Source organism: Argentina silus, assembly GCF_951799395.1.
Source record: "Argentina silus genome assembly, chromosome: X".
In the NCBI taxonomy this organism is placed as follows: Eukaryota; Metazoa; Chordata; class Actinopteri; order Argentiniformes; family Argentinidae; genus Argentina; species Argentina silus.
The window spans coordinates 21677212-21698736 of NC_139653.1; the positions used below are offsets into that span (position 1 = coordinate 21677212).

At 42.2% G+C, this 21525-nt stretch overlaps 2 protein-coding genes across 11 annotated transcripts in view; one reads left to right on the forward strand and one right to left on the reverse strand.

Annotated features, from left to right (window-relative positions):
• macrod2 (mono-ADP ribosylhydrolase 2) overlaps positions 1-21525 on the forward strand; it is a 455899-nt gene that overhangs the window by 69247 nt on the left and 365127 nt on the right. The gene's annotated exons all lie outside the window — the stretch shown is intronic.
• flrt3 (fibronectin leucine rich transmembrane 3) lies at positions 10033-14490 on the reverse strand. The gene is made up of 2 exons (XM_083695576.1): positions 14398-14490; positions 10033-13186 (listed from the first exon to the last, which is right to left on the reverse strand). The coding sequence occupies exon 2, from the start codon at positions 13142-13144 to the stop codon at positions 11192-11194; it is 1953 nt and encodes a 650-aa protein (XP_083551702.1). The 5' UTR covers positions 13145-13186; positions 14398-14490; the 3' UTR covers positions 10033-11191.

The following is a 21525-nucleotide window of genomic DNA, read 5'->3' on the forward strand; positions in this document are numbered from 1 at the left end:
GATGGTAATGATTTTACTCTCAGATTATGTAGTTAATGTTTCTTATCATATTCTGTAGCCGTGTTGAGACTATGATTGTCTGTGGTGATGAGACTGTGCCTATTTTATTGGACTGGTATGAGACAGTTAGTGAGTGAAAACTGTAACATATGTGCATGTTGCGCTACAATCTTGCTCTTAATAGTATGTGTGTTCCGTGCAGTTGAGTGTTGTAAGTACTCAGCTTCAGATACTACTACATCGCCCTTCTACCTTCACCCAGATCTCAGCAGCTTCATCATTTATTATGTGTCAGGTTGGTACTTATTTATCTTTACTTTGTTCAATGCCTGGTGTTGGCTCCCAAGTCTATTCTCAACCTGTAACATCTGTTGTCATCCTCTCACCCTAGCAGAGTGTCGTCATTTGCTTGTTTCACTTAAGATGCATACTGATTCTTTCACCCTGTCAGGTACCCACTCCCTCTCATAGATCTCACTCTCTTCCTACTGCAAAAAAATTGCATTTGGATAATTCCAGAGACACTGCCCCACATCCATCTAATCCATTTAACAACAGCAGAGCAGAATCTTCTCCCTTGTCAGAGGCCTCTATTATCTGTTATAGCATTTGCTAATTGCTGTCTCTTAATGAAAGTCATCCAATGAAGTCCATTCTCTTACCAGTCAATGCTAGAGCCATTTATTCAGCAGATTGGCAGTTTCAGGCAATGCGTTTGTCTCTGCTCTGCAAGTATTTTCTCTTACTCTTTTGTGCTTGCCAAAGCAATCTGATATAGAAACATACAGACAGATGCTAGCCTTTTCTCATCTGGAAATGGTCATAGCTGTTCACCTTCAGAATGTTTAGTATGCTGGGTGCATATGGGCCAGCATGAACGAGCTGGCCCACATTTCAGTCTTACTGCCGCCAACTTATGCAGTCGGCCACCCTACCACACTTGAGGGTGTGAAACAATGGGGGTAGGATAAGGCTGTCTGTTTAAGGTTTCAATTAATCACTCTCAAAGAAATGTCATATTCTCAAGGATTTCTTCAAATTGTTCAAATGTATAACCCACTTTATATTCACATTACACTTGGTGTGAAATGTGAGCTCAAATGGTCATTGAAATTACCAATTTTACAAAGCAGATAATCCATTGCCGATAATACATTTTATACACTGTCAAATACACATTAAAACTGCGGAAATTAACTGCACCTCAGGACAAGTCCATGAGTTGCAACTCAGGGAAAACGTAGCCCTACATTTATTAAATTGGTCATCAAATAGTCTAAAAGCATAAGTAGCCTTAAATGTTGAGGTTAAGTTGTACATATACATATATATCTAATTTAAATTAATAATATTGGCCAGACAGAAAACTTTGGCCATGTGTTTGTCAGCTTCTAGCCATTCTGGTGTTTTCTGTGGTGACAGACGGTAGCTTTGTGTGGTCAGGGAGTTGGCGGGTGACCCCAGAGAAGAGCCTGTCCAAAAGTGGATCTGCTGCTCACTGCATCAGGCCTTTGGGTGAGTTTGGCATTACATCCACTGTCACACACACACACACACACACACACACACACACACACACACACACACACACACACACACACACACACACACACACACACACACACACACACACACACACACACACACACACACACACACACACACACACACACACACACACACACACACACACACACCCACAAACACTCCATCCTGCCTGACCCACTGCTTGGGCTGTGTTAGGTCACCCCAGGGGACATATAACTAAATGATCACCCCTAGTGATGGATGGATGGATCTCACCTCGATATTCCATTTCTGCTCTTTTCACGTGTTATCTAATAATGGACTGGCCATGCTTATAATGTGGAGCATTACTTATGCCTGACTAAGTGAATTTGCCCAAAACCATGACCATCTGGCTTATGATGTTGATTTGCATTTGAATTTGCATACTTTTCTGGCAGTAACATCCACTGCCACAAAAGTTCCTAACTATCATTGCAACAACATTGCTGTGTTATTGTTATTCATGCTTCTTCCATAAGGCACTCTATTTATTTGGGGGGATTAAAATATATTCTGAATAAAAGGGTAACTTATTTGTGCTGGACCCCACTGATATCCTGGTAGGTATAAAATGGGGGTGAGACACACTGAATGAATTCTGTTGTGTCGTGTGTTTTCCTTGGCTATCAACATAATTTGATTAGTGACCTGGTAACTATGAATGTGTGGGACCTCTTCATTCAAATCCATTGGGACCCTTGGGGTGAAGGTGCATGTTAAAGAGATCAGCCCCCTTCCATTGCAGCCCTGCCCCTGTGTCATGTTTGCACACAACAAGGCGACTGTGTGATTAATGACCAAACTCGTGGTGCCATTGTGTGCTCCTGGTGACTCTACACAAAAGCCATAGCCCTTGTCGTATTAGCACTGGTCGGGGAACACTTGGCAGTGATGTGGGTGTATGCTCTATTTTCAGAACATAGGACTGTGCAGGGAAACCATGGTTGAAATCAAAGCTTTGTTTCAGACAGCAGCAAATACACCCCCCCCCCCCCCCCACACACACACACACAAACTCAACATGTAATTGAACTGAAAACGTTTTCTGTCTAGTCTGTCTTTGATGATTATTTCATAAGCAGGAATATGTCACTGTAAAACTGGCTTTCCTATTATAGCTGCTGGTTGGCTTGAGCTTTATATAGTCCTTGTTGACATTTTGTCATCAACAGAGCAGTTTATTGTATCATTTCATTAGCACACTATTGCCATCAACACAAGTATTTTTCATCAGTTATCTCCATCACTAATAATAATCCAGTTTATTAGGGTTAGGGTATTAAGAATTGCCCTGCCAGTGTTCCCAGCAGTGTTTTTGTGAAAAAGAAAGCTTTTCCTTTTTTGTTTAAATGAAATGTCTGCATATTTAAATATTAGGGTTATTTAATTAGTTTGATTCATTTGATTCTTGAAGTTTCAATTCTGGAGGTATTCATGTTGGTTGGAATTAATTCAAGTACATTTTTTGGGGGGGAGAATTTTCTCCTAAAACCAATCCTATCAATGCCATTCCACGTAAGCAGAAAGATGTAGCATATGTTGAGGCATAAGTACTGTATATGTAACATTTCCTTGTCTATACCCCAAACAAAGAGTCCATCGTTTCTGTTTGGTCAGATGATCACATGACGAGCCTGCTTGTTGTTTGTCATGATCAAAATGACAGCACATTGGATACGTTGATCATGGCAGGGTGCTGCAGCCTTGATGGCAATGCATCTTGGTCATAATATGTTGGATTAAATCAGTGAAGTCATCAAACCCCATAAAAATATCAGACATATTCAAATCATATTCAGTCTCACACTGTCTGCTATTTTTGTAATATGGTATTTGTAATGTATTTGAATGAACAGTGAATTAATAAGTCAGTCCCATTGCTCCCTCCCTGCCACACCTCCTTATCTACAGCACCGTTTTGTTCTTATCACCAAACCTGTCACCTCTAATGAAGAATCACTCCTAATCACATTTGCGTCTCTGGTGCATCCCTTCACACCCAAACCTGATGGCAGCTTTTCCCTCCTCCTGACAACCCTCAATCCTCAGTACTCCCTGGGCCTTGTTATTCACCAAAGGCCTTGTTAGTTCAGAATTCCACTAGGTAAGTGTTTCCACTAGGTGTTTGTTTTGCAGATTGACTTTTGGGTTTGCTGCTGGAGATTTTGCTTCACACTGCTGATGCATTCAAGCAGCTAGTCTGTCGAGAAAACATTGTTATAAAAGGTTACATGATGCAAGGGTGTACTTAAGAAAAGCGAGGAGGGTGGCATAGTGGATGGACAGCTGTCAGTTTAAGCTGTCTATGTCGTGGTGTTCTTGGACACACACTTCATCTTGAAGGGCTTCTCATCTGGGCACTGCAACCACAGATTTTAAGCAGCTGAGAGGACAGGATTACTGTGGCTTACATCTTTTGACCCCTGGTGAATCATTAGATTGAAATTGACTCAGTGGACTTTTATTTCAAACAAAGGATTCTTTGCTTACCCCTCCTCTGCCCCCACTCTTTCCCTTTCCAGATTCAAAAATTCCTACAAATGAAAAATGATTCTGTTTCTGGGTATTTGTACAACAGACGGTCCCATTCTGTCCCCCTGAATGTGCAGGAAATGAGAAGTGGGAGTTGACTCCTCTCACACAGAGTTCTCAGTAATCGTATGGCCTTGACCGCTGGAGCCATCTCTCCCAAACTTTCTCTGCCTCACTCTGAATGTGTGTGTGTGTGTGTGTGTGTGTGTGTGTGTGTGTGTGTGTGTGTGTGCGTGTGTGTTAGCGTGCACTAAGTTGCTAAGTTTCAGTGTGACAGTGCTGTCACTTTCCCCACTGCTGAGAGCGGGGGATAGCTAACTGCATCCACATCTACACAGTGATGTAACGCCCCCTCAACTCTGTCCTGGAGAGTTGACTTAATTTTTTTGAGGAGTATATAACTGCAGAAGTACATTAACTCCACTAATAATAATAGTAATTTATCAAGTAGTGCTTACTCTTTGTGGAAGTGTATTAACTCTCTGTAGAGGAAACATATCACTCTGCCCCAGTACAGTATCTCCATGCTAAGATGCCTAGGCTCCTGATCTTGAGGACAGGACAGTAATGAAAATGCCTTGAAGTGTCTGGACTCTCCTTCCAGTGGCCTGATGAATAGTGACAGGCTGTATTTACAGTCTTAAAAGGTGCTGACACTACTGAATGCACAGTACACTGTCCTTAGAGAGAGAGCGACTCAGAGAACACTGGTAGCCTTGGGCTGGGGCTGCATGTTTTGTTCAGTAGAGGTGTGGGGATCTCATGTGTCTGGCCATCTCATGTGTGAAGGGCTGTGGAGGTGCCCTCCAGGGAGGCAGATTGAGGGCTTTGCTGAAGGTCAAACTGTCAAAGGGCTAATGTCAGACCTGCTGGGGCTTTACTCTACCTTATCATATCACACATCATTTAGGCCTAACCTTGAGGCTTCGGAAGAAACAATGTCAGATTCTGAACAAAGGAAACAAACATGCACCATGTAATTTATCTAATTTCCCTCAGTCTTCTTATTACATCAATGTTCCTTTTGGACCTGTCTCCAGGCATTATAGGTCAGTGGGGGATGCTTCCTGTCATAACTGATGAGCAGATGTTTAACATTTTCTGTGTTTCCCTGTGAAAAGCAAAGATAATATGACAGGTGTAGACAACACTATGAAAGCCATACCTTCGCCTGCTGCTCAGCATGACTTGGTCGTACCAGACATTAGGTTAGCAAAGTGGGCTACACTTGCATGTGATTAGGCTGTCAACATCTTAAAATAATGAGCTGGAGACAGAGCCACATTGGCATGCAAATACTGTACTGACATTTAAAGCTGGCGTTACACAAATGAGAGTAAAGAGCAGATCGAAGAGGAGCCACGACTTCCTACTCCAGATCGGATGATCTGCTAGGGGTAATGGATACGCTGGAACGTTCAGGACCTTTAGGAATTAAATAATTATTCCTGCATCGGACTTCTTGGACAAATGGTGCTGAGGGTCGATTAAGTTCTGAGGGGGATGTAGTGTTGATCTCATAAAGGGCATCATGAGATGTAGGCCTCTTACAAGATCATTTAAACCACTTAATGGATGACATGAATTAATGTCTGCTGTAGAGGAGAGTCAATTATATAGATATTTTCATAACATATTATGTATAGTTCATAGAGTAATAGCAGAAAACAGTGCTGAATCTTTTTACTGTTGTTTTAGTTTGAACCCATTTTACTCAAGGTTATTGACTCTTGTGCTGGATATACAGTAAGTCACTGTACTCATACAGTAATACAGATGTGTTGTCATTGTTTGCTATTGCAGGGTGGTGCAGCCTTGATGGCAGTGCCTCTTGTTAATTTGGCAGGTAATTTAGAGCGGCGATGGATATATGTGCACGCTCTGTGCTCTCAGGCAAAAAAATTGATTCATTAAGAAGACGGAGGAGCTGGTTAGGTTTTGGGGTCCTGTAGTTCCAGGTCACTGAGTAATATGAGGAGACAGAGAGGGTCCATGCTCGGAGTCTGGGGACAGAGCAGAGGCAGAGGGGAGAGGACAACACCCCCTTGAAGACACACATCAATCACCCTGATGGATCTCTCCCTGCTTGCTGGCCCTAATATTTCTATGCTTGTCCGTTGTGGTCACACGGACGTGTGGTATGTTGTGGTCCATTGTGAGTTTTACAATCTCACAGGAACTTAGAGCAACAATGTCACATGATGACATTTGTGTGTGATTATGGATAAGTGTAATTGTTTGTCTCTACATGTCTACACAACATGTGAACCTTGTGATGGTTCTACATTTTGTCATTCCCAACGTGATGTTTGAGGTGTGACATAAATTAATGATACAGAATTCTAAGCTTTCATCGCTTGAGCTTGGTTGAGAAAGTTGATATCCAACTATTCCACACACACACGCACAGACCCACGCACCTACGCACATGCACACACACACACACACACACACGCACACACACACACACACACACACACACACACACACACACACACACACACACACACACACACACACACACACACACACACACACACACGCACACACATACACACACAAACACTTTGGCAAGAGTGCAGGCATTGTGGGAGGCCTAGCACAGGCCCTGGGCTTGGCTTCTGACCTCAATTCCACTCAGCATTTAGAAGCCATTAAATGAGAGGCTTGTGTTTGATGTGCAAGATGTTTGGGACAGGATACCAAGGAGTAGGAATAGCAAACGCCTCATCAAGAGAAGGTTCTGATTTGGGTTTTGAAAGAAGAGTTGTATGCTGGGAAAAGGGTCAAAATAAACACTGGGATATTTGCAGAGGAGGAACACAATCAGGACAATTCGGCAAGGAGGAGACATTTGATCTTCTACCCTGCTTTGTGTTTGATATAGGCAAATCATTCAAGAAGTAAATATGTTAACCTTTTTCATTTTGAATCTCTAAATAGTTGATTTCAAACAGTAGTTATGTCATTATATTCATTCAACTTTGAAAGCAATTTTGCAGATTTGATCAAGCCATCATTATGATATATTGTACAATTTCCATTAATTTTGATAGCCATATAAGCAACACGTAATTGCTTAATTAATTTACAGACTTACTGTTGTTAGATATGTTGGACATTATGAAAGAGCACTGTATGACTTCACTACTGAGCCTTATGCTGGAAGGCCTTTTATGGTTCAAAAAGCAAGTATGCCATTATCTACATATCTAACCTTTTCTTTCTTGTTTTTTTCTTTTTTCTTTTGTCTCTCACAAGAATGTCCGTTCTGAATCACTAATGAACAACAGGCTGTTTCTGCTGGAGTATCCTTACTTTGGACAGGTTGCCTATCTGATTCCCAGAAGACACAAGCACTTTGACCTGTACTGAGACTTGTCAATTTTTTACCTATTCTGTCCCTTGAACTAAGTGTGACCTGACCCCTGCGACCTTTAATCAGTCATGGGGTCACATGGGCTGTCATTGTTCGATCTCCCTAATGGTCCTGATAGAGAGAGGCTTTTTTCAGCAACTGGCTGGGGATGAGGTCATGCAAAGGAACTTTGATAATGGTATCTATAGCAATGTAAATGTGACTAATACATTAAGACTGATTAAGACTAATACATTACAATGGGGTTTCCAGCATTCAGTGGACACACAGTGCACCTGTGTCCTTGTGTTTTTGTTGTGTGGTTGTCATGTGAGGGAGTAATGTGTACATGGCATCTTACTCTGTTTAATAGCTGCTTTGACCTCAAAGATCATGTGAATGATTGAGTTATGTTTTTTGGGGACAGCTGGGGGCAGGGTCATGGCAGGGTCATCAGGGTCAGGCAGTCATCAAGGGGCAGCCTCCTGTTGCTACATTTCTGTTTCTTTACTACCTATGTTACCCAGACTGTAAAGACAAACCACTCTTTAAAAAAACATTATATTCAATGCTTGTTTGGAGTGGACATCAGTAATGGTTTCAGTGATGGTGCAGTTTGATTTGTTTTCTTGTAATGTAGGAAATCAATAGCATATAATGAAATTAACAATAACCTATGCTCCTTCCTGCTGATTAAGTCCTTGCCTACGCATACTGTAGGTAATAGATTGAATATTTAAAGGCCTGGACAGTGTCTCTTTCAGAGCCTTTTAAGTGGTTAAAATACTTAGGTTGTTCAGAGAAAATGAGGGTCATTTACTTAAACCAGAGACCCCATCAATAACACATACTTTAGAGAGTAGAAGGTAAAAGGTTGCCTTCCCTGCTAATGAAATTGTGGTGATCTCATCTCTACAATGTTGTGGAGTCTTTCACGTCCCAAAAATTGCATAGAGTTGTGGCTAATGGCACATTGAAATTACCAACGGGTGAGAGAAGGTGTTCAAAGTTGACATTGCTGAGGTTTGCTTCGCAGTAACGTATGCTAAATAAGCTTACGTACTGTACAAAATTTGTCCACATCATTATGCATTGATTAACATAAGTTTATATTGTCATTTTAAACCTTTAGGCATGACTTTAGGCATGCTAAACAGTCTAATGTCATTATTCCAGATAAGGCCACTCTGACAGTTCTCAAATATTGCATTCAACTCAATACATAAGAGTTGGACCAGTGCAAACTAATCCAAATATATGTGGTTATAGTCAACTCTGAAATGGACAGACTGTACCTCTATAAAGGGGATGGGAAAATATTATAAATGAAGTATGAGCATGTAATGTTTCACCATATAGGCACATACTCGATCCCCCCCAACCCCCCCATGTACTGAAGTCGCACACAGACACACAAGATTAGACTGAAACCAAACCGACAAATGACAGAGCAGAGGAAAGTGGTGAAATATTGACAACATTCACATATGTGGTACCTCACCACGGCATTACTCCATTCTATAAGCAGTCAAGCTGTTTACTTTAATTCCAAGTTGATCTGTTATATTTAGTGATTGGGCAGTGTCAGTGTATACTTAAGGTTTGGATGACTTGTGCAGCTTTTAGCGACTCTCCCTACTGTAATTAAAGCCTCTAGTCTGTTAACAGTATGTGAGTGTGGGTATGTGTACTTTATGTATGCCTGCCTATGTGGATATGTGGCTGCTCACATATTTCAATGTGTTTTATATCTATTTGTGCCTGTTCAAGTATGAGCATTTGTGTATGTGTTTGTGTGGCCCCTGCCTGAGTGAGCAGCATCCATGTTGTTATGCCTGGTGCCTGGAGCTGTATGTTGATGCTCAGTCCTCTCTACTGACTGGCATCCCCTGCCCGTACCACCCTCCGTATGGTGGCTTGTCATTGGATTCTTCTCCCCTGGTGCCTGGGAGGCTCATCAAACCCCAGAGCCCAATCTCACCACAGGCCTAATTCTGAACCACTGTGATTCCCAATGATATTTCTCTCTTTAGCCAATTGGATAAGTCACACATGGCTTCACCACATGAAAGACCAACGCCAGCCTGAAGCAGATGTTGCTCTGTGGACTACCCATAGAGAGGAACACTGTGTTTCAAGAACAATGGCAGAACATCTTGGATATACAATGCTGTGACCAAAATGCATATTTTTCTGGCAAAAAAATAGTTACTATCAGAGCTAAATCTGTGTTTTCCATCCAAACCATTTAATGCCATTCAGAGGATACTGTCCTTGCACCTCTGTTCCTTTCTCTTTTAGCTCACCATGTTAATTACTCAATGCACTCCCTTTTGAGTATATACTTTGTTCCTATATAGGCAACATTTCACATGTGCACAAAGATAACAGATGTAATGGAGTGGATTGCAATGACTGCTAGTCAAAGTGAACTAGGACCCACTGTACATTGTGATTATGAGGTTTTAGAGAGTTTGAGAAAAGAGAGACAACTGTTGTTTTTATCCACTTTTATTCTGCAATATGACCAATAATCTTTCATATTCAAGTGTGTATGAAAAAAAAGTCACTGGTTTCTTAAAAAGCTAAATACAATAAGCATTTGATCAAGGCACATACAAGACTGGCCAAAGGGCATACAATGCACTTTGGTTTTCAGTTGTAAAGAACAATTAACTTGAAATTGTGGCAACATAAAAGTGTCTTCAATTGGAAAAAAAAAATACAAAATGATAATAATCATAACAAGAAATTGCTGACACTTTCTATTCCAAAGAAAGCCAATGTGTTCTTTTTCTACAATGTCATTTTTTCTGCCTGGTGTATATTTATATTTGAGGACAACATTAGAATGACGTATTGTACACGGTACTGAAGAATGTCACCATCGTAGTTTGGCCTTTGTTGGCTTGAACAAATAGAGATAGTGGGGGGTCCTCTGTATCAGCCTGTCCACTCTGGTTTTATCGGAGGAGAGGAGAGCTCCTAAAGGTCTGTGTGCTTAATCTGTCCTGTGCTGTGGCCTGCAGGCCTGACAGAAACACAGGAATCCTGCTTGGGTGTCTGTGCTGTGTTTCTCCTTCTTCCTAACAGAAAAGAAAGAATGCTCATACTGAACAAAGCAGAGGAATAAAGCCTGGCACCTCTTTTCTTTTCATTTCTATGCTGTGCAGTGTGAATACCAGAGAAACCCTCTGGGTCTCTGGGACATGGAGGCAACTGCTCTCTTCTCATCCTTAGAGAGGGCAACATGACTGCCTTGCTTGCCTCTTAGTTAATCAGCTGTGGCCTAGTTTATATGATGTCATTTTTTTTTTTGCCTTTTTGTTTTTCTGACAGCAACAAAGTTAAAATAATGACCTGTGCTTATACTACAAGGTTCTCTAAAGTCTGATTGTTCAACACAGCAATGAAAACCCACTTTCACAGTTGACAAGTCATCATATCTCAGTAGAACACAGAGTTTGTTTAGTCGGTCCATAACCTTAAGCAAAGGAAATACAGTACAAATTACTACAAACCCCTAAAATATAGAATTGCAGTTAGTTACAACACCTACTGACGGCTCGGTGATGGCCTGCAATTGGAACTTTTTTCCTCTTCATAAAATGTCCTTAAATATAAATTATATGGCAAATGTACAGAACATTGCTTCTTCAGTCTTATCCAGTGTTTTGTAAAAGTCTAGCCACTTTTCAAGTCACACTCATAATGAAATGTCTGTGCTCAATATCATGAATGGGAGTGGTCTGAATCTGGTATTCCACTGTCTCTGTAGCTCCTGTTGCTAATACTGTTCTCACTGTGTGGGGTTTTGTACAGACTCAAGCCATTGGGAGGAAAAATGGTGTGTATCACAAACTCCTCCTTGGACACCGGCATGTGATTTATTGGTATCATTTGAAACGAGGTCTCTCTTATCTCCAGGATGGATGTGTCCTTCTTGGTTCCTGCCTCAGCATAGTCGTCCTTCCTTCGACGGCCCTTGTTGTAGGTGCAGTTCCTGGAAAAGAGGGAACCATTCCTATGGACATACCAGCACACTAGCGCTAGCATAATTATTGCCAAAAGAGCCACAGCCCCTCCGATTATAGCGGCTAAAGGCAGACTGGAATTTTTGTAAGGCGCCTTCTCCTGCTCCCTGTTCAAGGTTGTGGTGGGGTTATATGCTTTCAGAGAGCCAGTCTCTGTCTCTATGCAAACGGGTGTCTCATCTGACAGGTAAATGTTGCTGGTCTCCATGGGAACCATGCATATCCGATAGGAAGACTCTGGCTCCAGAGCAGTCAGCAGGTACTCCTTCTTCTCCCCCTGCACTATGGTCTCAGTGATGGAGCCAAAGGCAGGGCTGTGGCCCAGCTTCAGCCAGCTGAGTCGCAGTGCGGTCATGGGCTGTGACACCCTCCAAGAGATGTGCACTGTCTCTGCACTACTCGACCTAACACTAATGGTGATGATCTTCCTGCCTGATGGTGTGGTGGTACTACGGTAGTTCTTACCTAGGTCAGGCCTTTTCACTACAGGTCTTTTAGTCACAAATGAGGGCCACTGTGGCTGGGAGGGGGGTAGAGTGTTGGAAACTGTACTTGTCTCATATGTGGGGGCCAAGTCAGACTCAGGGCAGTCAAACAGGTCTGTGGACAGGTCCTTAATGGCCATGCCTTTGACCTTGTCAGGACCCTGGCACATAAAGCCACGCACGTTAACCTTGGTGGGCAGCGACCTTAGCCAGTCACGCACCCACTTCATCCTGCAGCTGCATTGCCAGGGGTTGTTGCGAAGCAGTAGCTGTGTGAGGTTGTCCAGGTCTTCGAACACCCCATTTGGCAGACTGCTCAGGTTGTTGCCTGACAGGTCAAGGCGATACAGCTGTCTCAGGAAGGCGAAGGCTCCGGCTGGTACACGGTTGATGTGGTTATCCTGCAGCTGCAGCTTCTCCAGACTGGTGCCTGGCAGGTTGGCTGGTGGAGAGGTTAGGGAGTTTCTCACCAGTGAGAGCTCAGTCAGGTTTATCAGGTTGATGAAAGCCATCTCCCCGATCCCCCGGTTGTTGAGTAGGTTGCCGTCCAGGACCAGGCGCTTGAGGTTGATAAGGTCCTGCAGAGACTGCTCAGAGATGGAAGATATTCGGTTGTCGTCGAAGCGCAGCTCCTCAATGGTCATGGGCAAGCCAGGTGGGATGGTGCTCAGGTGGTTGCGGGAGAGGAAGAGCAGCCGGAGGTGGTTACTGTCCCTGAACGCCCCGTCCTCTATGCTGACAGCTGATACTGAGTTATCGTCCAGGTGGAGTTCCTCAATGTAGGGAATCTGTGCCAGAGAGGAGTGGGTGATCATCCGTATGTTGTTCTCTTGTAGATGGAGCTCTTTGACCCCCAGAGGCAGGTTGGTAGGGAACTCATCGAGGTTGTTACAATACAGGTAGATCTTCTCCACACTGGAGAGTCTACGCAGCTCCGTGGGGATGCCTGCGCTCCTAATGCGGTTGTTCTGTAGGAAAAGGATAGTAGCATCGAGTGGGAGACCAGTGGGGATGGAGGTCAGGCCACGGTCGTTGCAGTAGATGAAAGTCCCATCGCAGCGGCAGGCTGAGGGGCAGGAGGTCGAGGTCACCAGGGGGTTAGCTAGGCCTAGCAGCAGGCCAACCCTGGTGAGGAAGAGGATGAAGGTCTTACATTGGCCCACCATCTTGAGGCTGTGTTGTCTGGCAGTCTAATCACTCAAGAACCCCTGGGGAGGAGACACAAGGATACAATTAATACACAAGTCCTTTAAAGGGGAGCCAAAATCCTGTTCTAATAATTGCTGTTTGTTTGAATTTGCTGCCTCGAGCACTTTCCACTTTGTATGCTGCAATATTGGAGATGTATGGCTCCTATTAAATTGATATAAATTCACTATAGAGATTACCAATCACAAAAACAAATTTTAAAAAACAAGCAAGCATAAAATGCCTACAGTACAAAGTGCTGTGTAGAAGGAACACAATAATTCCCTTAGATTTTAAGTTTACAATACCATTATATATCTAGCTTAGTACAGGATAACAGTTTTTTTCTTTTCAATGTTGGTTGTAGATCCCTCAACTTGTGGGCTGTCTGAATTGAATCCCTGTGCTTGGGCTTTTGGCTTCAGTTTGTGAAACGTAATAGCAGGCCCTAGTTGTTGTACACATTTTTATATTTCAAGGCTGCCTTTCATTGCTGCAGACTGTGAGGTTGAACAAAGTCAGGCCTTGTTGATGAACTGTTGTGGAACCGGCATGCTCTTTAGCCTGTTCAATGATCTCTCTCCACATTCACATTCTTGATTTATCTGGCCTCTCACAAGGTGTGGAAGAAACTTCTCTCTTTACGGAAAGAAAGTAATAGAATAGATTTCTCAACAAATACAGTTCTGAGGAGAACTAGTCTTCTGAGAATATTCTTTAAATTTTTTGGTAAATTCCTGGTGACAATTGCAGTAATTTGCACCATCAATACCATATGTGAACACTATGTGTGAGTCACTTCATTGCTGATCCATTACTGGACTGTGACGGGTAGCAAGAGCATAACAGTTGAATGACTGTTTAGTGGAAATCAATTATGAAATTCATAAATAATCACATTTTAACACAGATTATACATAAATGTATTGCATAACCTATTTTAACTCTGTTTGAAATTACAATAAGAACATACTATTTCTTATCTAGCAATGCAATAAGATCTGATTTCTGACTTATTCCTTAATAGTGTAGAACAGTAGTTGCAAACTGCTTGCCTTTCCCTTTTTTTTTCTCTAACTACTGAAGTGTGGTTTCCTTTTTAATTAGTCTAATACTGGTTTATTACATTAATTATGCATTCCTGTCATGACCTCTCTTCCTGCACATCTCATTAGAAATTGTAGTTTGGTCAGTGAAGTGTAAGAGGCACAGCCATCCATATTTGTCATACCTGATTTAAAATAATCAGTATATCCTTCCCAGCCAACAAAGATCCAATCAAGATTTATGCTTGAATTTTCAATTATCTCCTCAGAAGAGAAAAGTTTGTCAGTGTAGTCAGTGGGGTCTTTGGTTATATCCTGACCCGGTCAGTGTTTGCTGAGCTGATCCTTGTTTGAGCGTTGACCTCCTCTCTGTTGTCAGGCGCTCATGCCATCAAAGGCTTTGCCATGGTAGATAAGCCCATAGAAAAAGCATCTCCACTTGCAGAAAAAGATTAGGTTTCCTTCTCTGGCGCAGGAATGTGATTTTGGGGAATATTACAATTCCAATGGCTGTAGACCACTTTTATTGTCCAGCTCAACAGCCGTAACCCCAAATTAGATATTTTTGTATTTCATAGAAAGGATAACTGCAGCAATTAGCACAGGCTCCTGTCTGTGGTCAGGCAGACCAGTCATGATTAGGAGACCCAAAGCCAGACTGAGCCATGCCAATCTTCTGTGCCAGGCCGATTCAGTGGTGTACTCCAGCCCTGCAGATAACCCAGAATCCAGTTCTTCCTCGCTGAGCCCCTAGGTGCATTAATCCAGGGCTCTGGATGTCCCTCTTCTAGCAGCAGAGTGCCACTTTCTTCCACTCCCCTCAGGAGCCAAACAGGAAAGGGCAGTGGTGCTCCCAGGTCCAGACTCGATTCTTCACACACCTCCTCGTTGGCTCATGCTGTGACCCGCTACTGCTGTACCCACACCTGGGATGGCTCTCTGAAACACAACAAGTCACATGCCTGACCGAAAAGCATTTGAAAATAAATGCTACAGCTATTATCAGCCATTTTCCTTTCCTTGCATCTCATTTGCAATTATTGAGTACAGTAAAAGGAAAAATCTGAAATCGCAGACAGAGAATGTGTATTTTCATTCTGTATTTTCATTCTTGAGAAATATCTGTGAACATAGACTACCAAGAGCATGCAACTGTGTTCATTTCAACCAGTGTTTTATTAGTATGAAAGTTCCCCGCTCAGCTGTGCCTTCAGTGTTTCACAAGACCTGGTTCTAGGCTCTGGCTTCTGACTACGGTTAAAAATAAAAAAGCAATCTGCTCTGTTCTGAAAACAAGGCTCCTCTGGACATGAGCATGAACACAACACTGAGGCCCCCATAGCTGCCTCACTTGAATCACCATCACTCTGCTAAAATATATACGAGGGATGAAGCTCCTTTGAAATGCTCATGAATACTGGGGTAGCCGTCCCACCCATGTAGCCCCCCGTCACCCTGATAGGCCTCTACATGCTTCTGCGTCACTTGTGCGACTAGAACGCGGTTCACGCTGCGCAACACTGTCACAAGCACTCTGTAATTCATACTTCTTCGTAGCCTACGCACAGCCTGTGCGCAGTGGTGTCATGTTCTGTTGTTAGAACACACATTTGGCTTTCATATTACCGATTACATAATTAATGGTTAGGGTTAACAGCTGCAGTCAAAGTAGGGTAGCAGTAGTGGCTAGTTAACAAACAAAGCTAACTAGCTAGCTAGTAAACAAAAGCTGCCTGTATTTACCTCAGGATAGTTTGTCTCGGTCTCCCGCTGCTTTATGAATACCTCCAGGAGAGCATAACGAAGAAGGTGGGCTTTATTTGATTCCCAGCCGCAGCTCCACTTTTCTTTGTTTTCTCCAGCTTTCTTTTCATTCGCACAAACTTGTTTCACCGTCTTGAATTGAACGAATGATTAATTTAATCTTCAATGATGCTAGCAAGCTACCGAACTATTTCAGCTCCGCCTCCATTCACTGACCAACCAATCAATGGTGTGCAACATCTACGCGGCAGGTCGCTCATCGAGAAATCGAGAGAGGAGCGCGAACCCCTGTGCAACCTCCTCTGCAACAGTTGTGTGACCATTGTGAACCTACGCAGACCCCTGTTTGCGTTGTTGTCGATGAAGCATGAATCGGCTTGAAGCCCTTATCTTCAACCCCAGACTCCAATAGCCTACTATGAATACAGCTTCTATAATGCCTGGTGTAAAAATAGAACTTACCAAGGAAAGTATTACGTTTCCTTGGACAACACAATGGTTTTCTGTCCTTTCATGTAAGTCTCTCTGTGCTTTGCTTGCTGCCACTATGCCCTGTAAAACATGTGAAGGTAAATGAGGAACAAGAGCCCAGCCATTTAACAGTTGTAGCCCATGACAAGGAGAAGATTAGGGAATTGAGAGCCTTGTAACTCGATTACAGCTCCTGAGACGATGTCTAATAATAACACCCCCTTCCTTCTGCTCTGTCTCAACACTGCCCTCCGTCCAATATTGCATTAGTAGTAGATTAGAGTCTGGGAAAAAACAACAGATGTGACCTCCACTAACTTCTGGAACAGAAGAGCATGACAAGAAAAGAAAAGCTGAAAAATATGTAGGCCTAGCCTAGCTAATGTAGCTCAGAAAATAGCAGGGTGATAGATCGCAAGACAGATACAACTGCACATTATCTGACTGTTGGATTGGTCTCGAGTTTAAAATTGCACTCAGGAATCCCAATGTGCAATGCACCTGTCCTTTACACCTCTGATAACTATACTTTGAATACGAAAGCTCATAGGGCTATGTGAAATTAAACGGTTATTTATTGTCTATGTCTATATTCACTCAACTAAACCCATTGAGACTGGGCAGCAATAAGAACAATGGATGTGAGTATGGAGGGGGTATTGCTCTTTCTCTGCCCAGTGCTACTCTGTGACGCTAGCCTGAGTAACACCTAGTCTGGCTGGTTGCCTTTTAAATGACATATTCTGACTCAGTGTCGAGTAGATAGTTAAATAAACAGGGGACTTGGTTAGTCATTTTACACTAAGCTAACCATGAAAAAATATATTGACATTATGAGTCCTATTAAACAAAAGTTGATATTGAGTGTTGATAACTGAGTATGAGGTAGTGGTAGGTTTTTGTGTTAGTGCTGTGGGATATGAGGTGTTATGAGGTGTTCCTCTCTTAACCAAGCATATCTTGCTGCCTTCACAGGGAGTGCAGGCAGCTTGAGAGCCAGGCCTGGTTGGCTGCTTTTTTCCACGCTCATCGGATTTCAGCAGAGTGGCCCCACTCTATCGTTGACTACAAGGCAAGCATGAGGGCCTTGAAATGTGCATTAAGGGGATTTTGGTGTTCAAATGTTAATTGTTCTAATATTTTTATATTTTCGTCAGTTAATTTCGTTTTTTCACCATACACCACAGGCACACACACACACACACACACACACACACACACACACACACACACACACACACACACTCTCTCTCTCTCTTTTTGGGGTAAATGGTTTTTGGTGATGGATGCCTCTCTCCATCGTTCTAATAAGCTCCTCAAGAATCAGGATATTTTTCTAGCAGTGGAACAGGCTTCTGCTCCATTAAATCTGGACTAGCAAAGCTAAATTGACCATGCTGGTAAAACTTCAGCTAGTTACCTTTCAGCTGAGAGGCTCACACAAAGCCGGGCAGTGATAGCCACAGTAAACTCAACACGCATAAGTGCACTTTAGTCTGCAATAACAGGGCCAACGACTTTATACCCTGCAGTCAAAGATTCAGAGATGCATTGGGAAACTGAAGTGGAAACAATTTCATGCCTGCCAAAAAGTATTTTAGATTATAATCTATTTTTAGTTTTCTTTTTCTTAAGTAAGGAATGATATTACATGGATAGAATTAGAATAAACAGTACAATTATGATAACTTGCTGTTGAATTATTCATGAGTCTTAGAATTAATTTAAATCAATGTATAACTCTCCATGGGGAAATCAATATTGTATTTGTATGTGCTGTTTGTTTATTCTAGATCACAACATAGATTAAAATTAAAGGCTGGATGGATTGCATATTATATTGATAATGTATGTTATCCCTCAACTTGTCAGTTTGAAACTGAGGCAGTGTTGCATGTTAAGAGTTTGTGGATGTCCATTTTAGGAAAAACAAAATAAGGAAAACAACTAAAGAATATGTAATTCCAGTTTCAGATGTAGAATGGTGTTTATACCTATGTATGCTTATTTGTGCTGTCAATTATTTTGTCATATTTTCTTTGGTTCTGGCTTTGATATCAAAGGAACAGATTTTTCTTTTATAGTAAATAATAGATGTGTTACCCGAGGCACCTTCACCAACTGTCTCTGTTTGTCACGTTTGTAACTCGTGTGTCAAAAACCAAGCAAGGCTGGGGCCTACTGTGGTGCTTAGACACAAAAGAACATTCATGAATGCAACTGAATACACAGGGACACTGGAGACTGGAGAAAATTAGAATCTATCATAGTTTCACAGACTTGGTATGTAGCCTCCTGTCGTTGTCTTTGGATGTACTTTTTTTCTAGCCCGTTTGGGTTGAGAGGGGTCTAGGGCAGACAGGGGGTCTCTCTTTTGTAACAGCCTGAAAGGGGAGATCTGCAGCAGCTGCATGGTTTTTCCCCACATGGGGGTGGTAGGTACTGTGAGATGAAGCGTGTGAGAGACACACACAGACACACACACAGACACACAGACACAGACACACACACACACACACACACACACACACACACACACACACACACACACACACACACACACACACACACACACACACACCATGGCCTGGTACTTCACTGGCTGGCCTTTAATCACCACATAGAACCTCTGCCAGGTAACCGGGGGGCTTCTGCCATAGGAGAAGACAGGCATGGACAGGGGCATTCATTTACCTCAAATAGGCCTATCTCTCATGTTAACTTTAACATTTTGACTCCTGGAAAGGGGCTGTTGGTCATTTAAGAACATTTTCCTCTTGATTTTTTATCCTATTATTTTGTTCACTCTCTCTATTTCTTCTCTTACACTGAATATTTGTTTATGTGGATTGGAACTGGTGGTTCAATCTATTTGTTTCTTTCGTTGGATGGAGTTGAATTAGGCTTAGAGGATGAGAGTGGAAATGTACATATACTGTATGCCGGCTCTCTGGGGTCTACCATATCATTACTACTCAGTTTATTGAAAAATATATGCTTCTCTACATATGATAAATAGTTGTCTCTGGTGACCTGGTTAGTGGACTAATCCAGTAATGCAGATTCCTCTGAAAGCAATTGACTGATACATTTTCGTCTCAGGCATACACATTGAAGACCATGGGGTCTGTCCTCTGGTCTGTCATGTAAACTGGCTATTTATTCCATTGTCTCTCAACAGTTCAATGTCAACAGCTTTCATCTTGTATTCATTTAAGTTACATTTCAAGACTGCCTTTCAGTTGTATATTTAAAGGAGACTGAAACTTTGTATGGCTTTTGTTTTTAATGTGGATTCTGTTCAAAGAGTAGATGGCCTTAGCACCATTTCATGAAGATCAATGACTGAGTTCGCCTACATATAATAATGTGTATTGCCCTAAATAACCATGACTCATTAGCCTACACACAATGTAACACACATTTTAATAAGCTGCAGGAATAAAGAGAGAAATCCAATTAACTTTGGACTTGTGTTCTACGCCCCATCTAATGGGAAACCTACAGTATGTGGATCAGAGGATTAGAATTACAGGGGGGAATCTGCTTTATGTAGACCTAATCGGCTCTATCTGATAAAGTGTTGTCATTTAAGCCGTGCGTTTTCGGTTGGACGTTTATTGATAAGAGGAGATCATTATCCTGAGCGAACCCTAATTGTAGTATAACAGTTATGTTGCGCCATCACAAGCTTATCACTATTTTATTGGAATATCATAAGAACATAGTTAAATGAATTGCGAATGGTTGGAGTGGAAATCGGTGCGTTGTTTCAGTCTGGTTGTCTTTCCCTACTACGACTTGCGCACCACGAGCAGCTTACCGAACACATCAAAACTGGCAATTGTCGTGCAAAAGCGCACGATGCACAATGGTGAATTCAACCCACAAAATAGTCAAATGAAAAGGGGGAGCTGATCCAGGTCGCTGCGCCTGTTTTGGCGGAGAGGGAGACACAAACGCCCACCGGCTGTGAGAGCCGCATTTAGCGGAGTTTTCCCAGCAGCTTAAACTGCCCTTGGTGTCAAACTCCGCTCTCCCGGATCAGCATCGTAATTTCAGACACTCACTGGGGTGTCTTCCTGGCTCGATGGGAGAGGCTTACTTAGATCGCATACTTTAATTCTTTATTTACCCAGCTATCTCCATGCCCATTGTCTGGGTGGCTTTAGTATCCATTTGGAATATTTCTAATATTTTCGGGGAATACGAAGCTATCTAGGTCCCTGTTGCTTTCTCAGTTGTGAAGTAGTGTGTTTGGAGAGTTTGTTTGGTCCCGTGAGACATATAGGCTACGAACGTTATTGGGTCTTTCAGCGGTAGTCCATGATACTTGCAATGCAGGGAGGGAGAGAGGAAACCGCTGCAATGCTTTAGAATGGAGGTGGCTTCTCTGAAAAGGCACTGTCTGAGAAACTACGCATAATGCAAGGGACATATTCTACATATAAAACGATTAAAGACCCAGGTCCGAAACCGTGAGATTATTAGGTAATCAGCCCTCATAGTGAAGAATAACCAATGCTCGTACATATCTGTCAACTTATTTTAAAAACGTGCTCGATTTTGTTCTTATCAGTTGTGTGCCATGGATTTGGCTATAGGCAAGGACACCACACGAGGAATTTATTTTATGATGATTTTGGTGAAAAGTGTACCCCTGTCCTCTCAACCCTACCCGACAAATCTATTTATTGATATAAAAAATATTTGATAGAGGCTAAAAAATATATAGTGACATGGCAGAAAGCCTGAGCTGAATAATAGTTGAGGATGGAAATGTGGGCAGCTGTCCTCATTTGAAATAACCAAATCGATTCATTCATATCTCGTGGCTTTTATTTCCTTCAGAAAAAGGCATACAGGAAGATAAGGAATACAACTTCCAAACACACGAAAAGACCAAAAGAAAACACACTTACCTGATGAATCAATAACCAAAAAGAAAATACAAATGAATGTCCTTCTAAAAAAAGCGGACAGTGAAAAGAATTAATCCAATCCAAGGAAGATGAATATCTTCAGGTAAAAAACCCCCCACAAAAACGTTAGTGCTATCTCTGGTATCGGTTCTGTAG

Bases quoted from the DNA above. Each gene is read 5' to 3' on its own strand.
- flrt3 (XM_083695576.1), bottom strand. From the start codon at position 13,144: ATGGTGGGCCAATGTAAGACCTTCATCCTCTTCCTCACCAGGGTTGGC.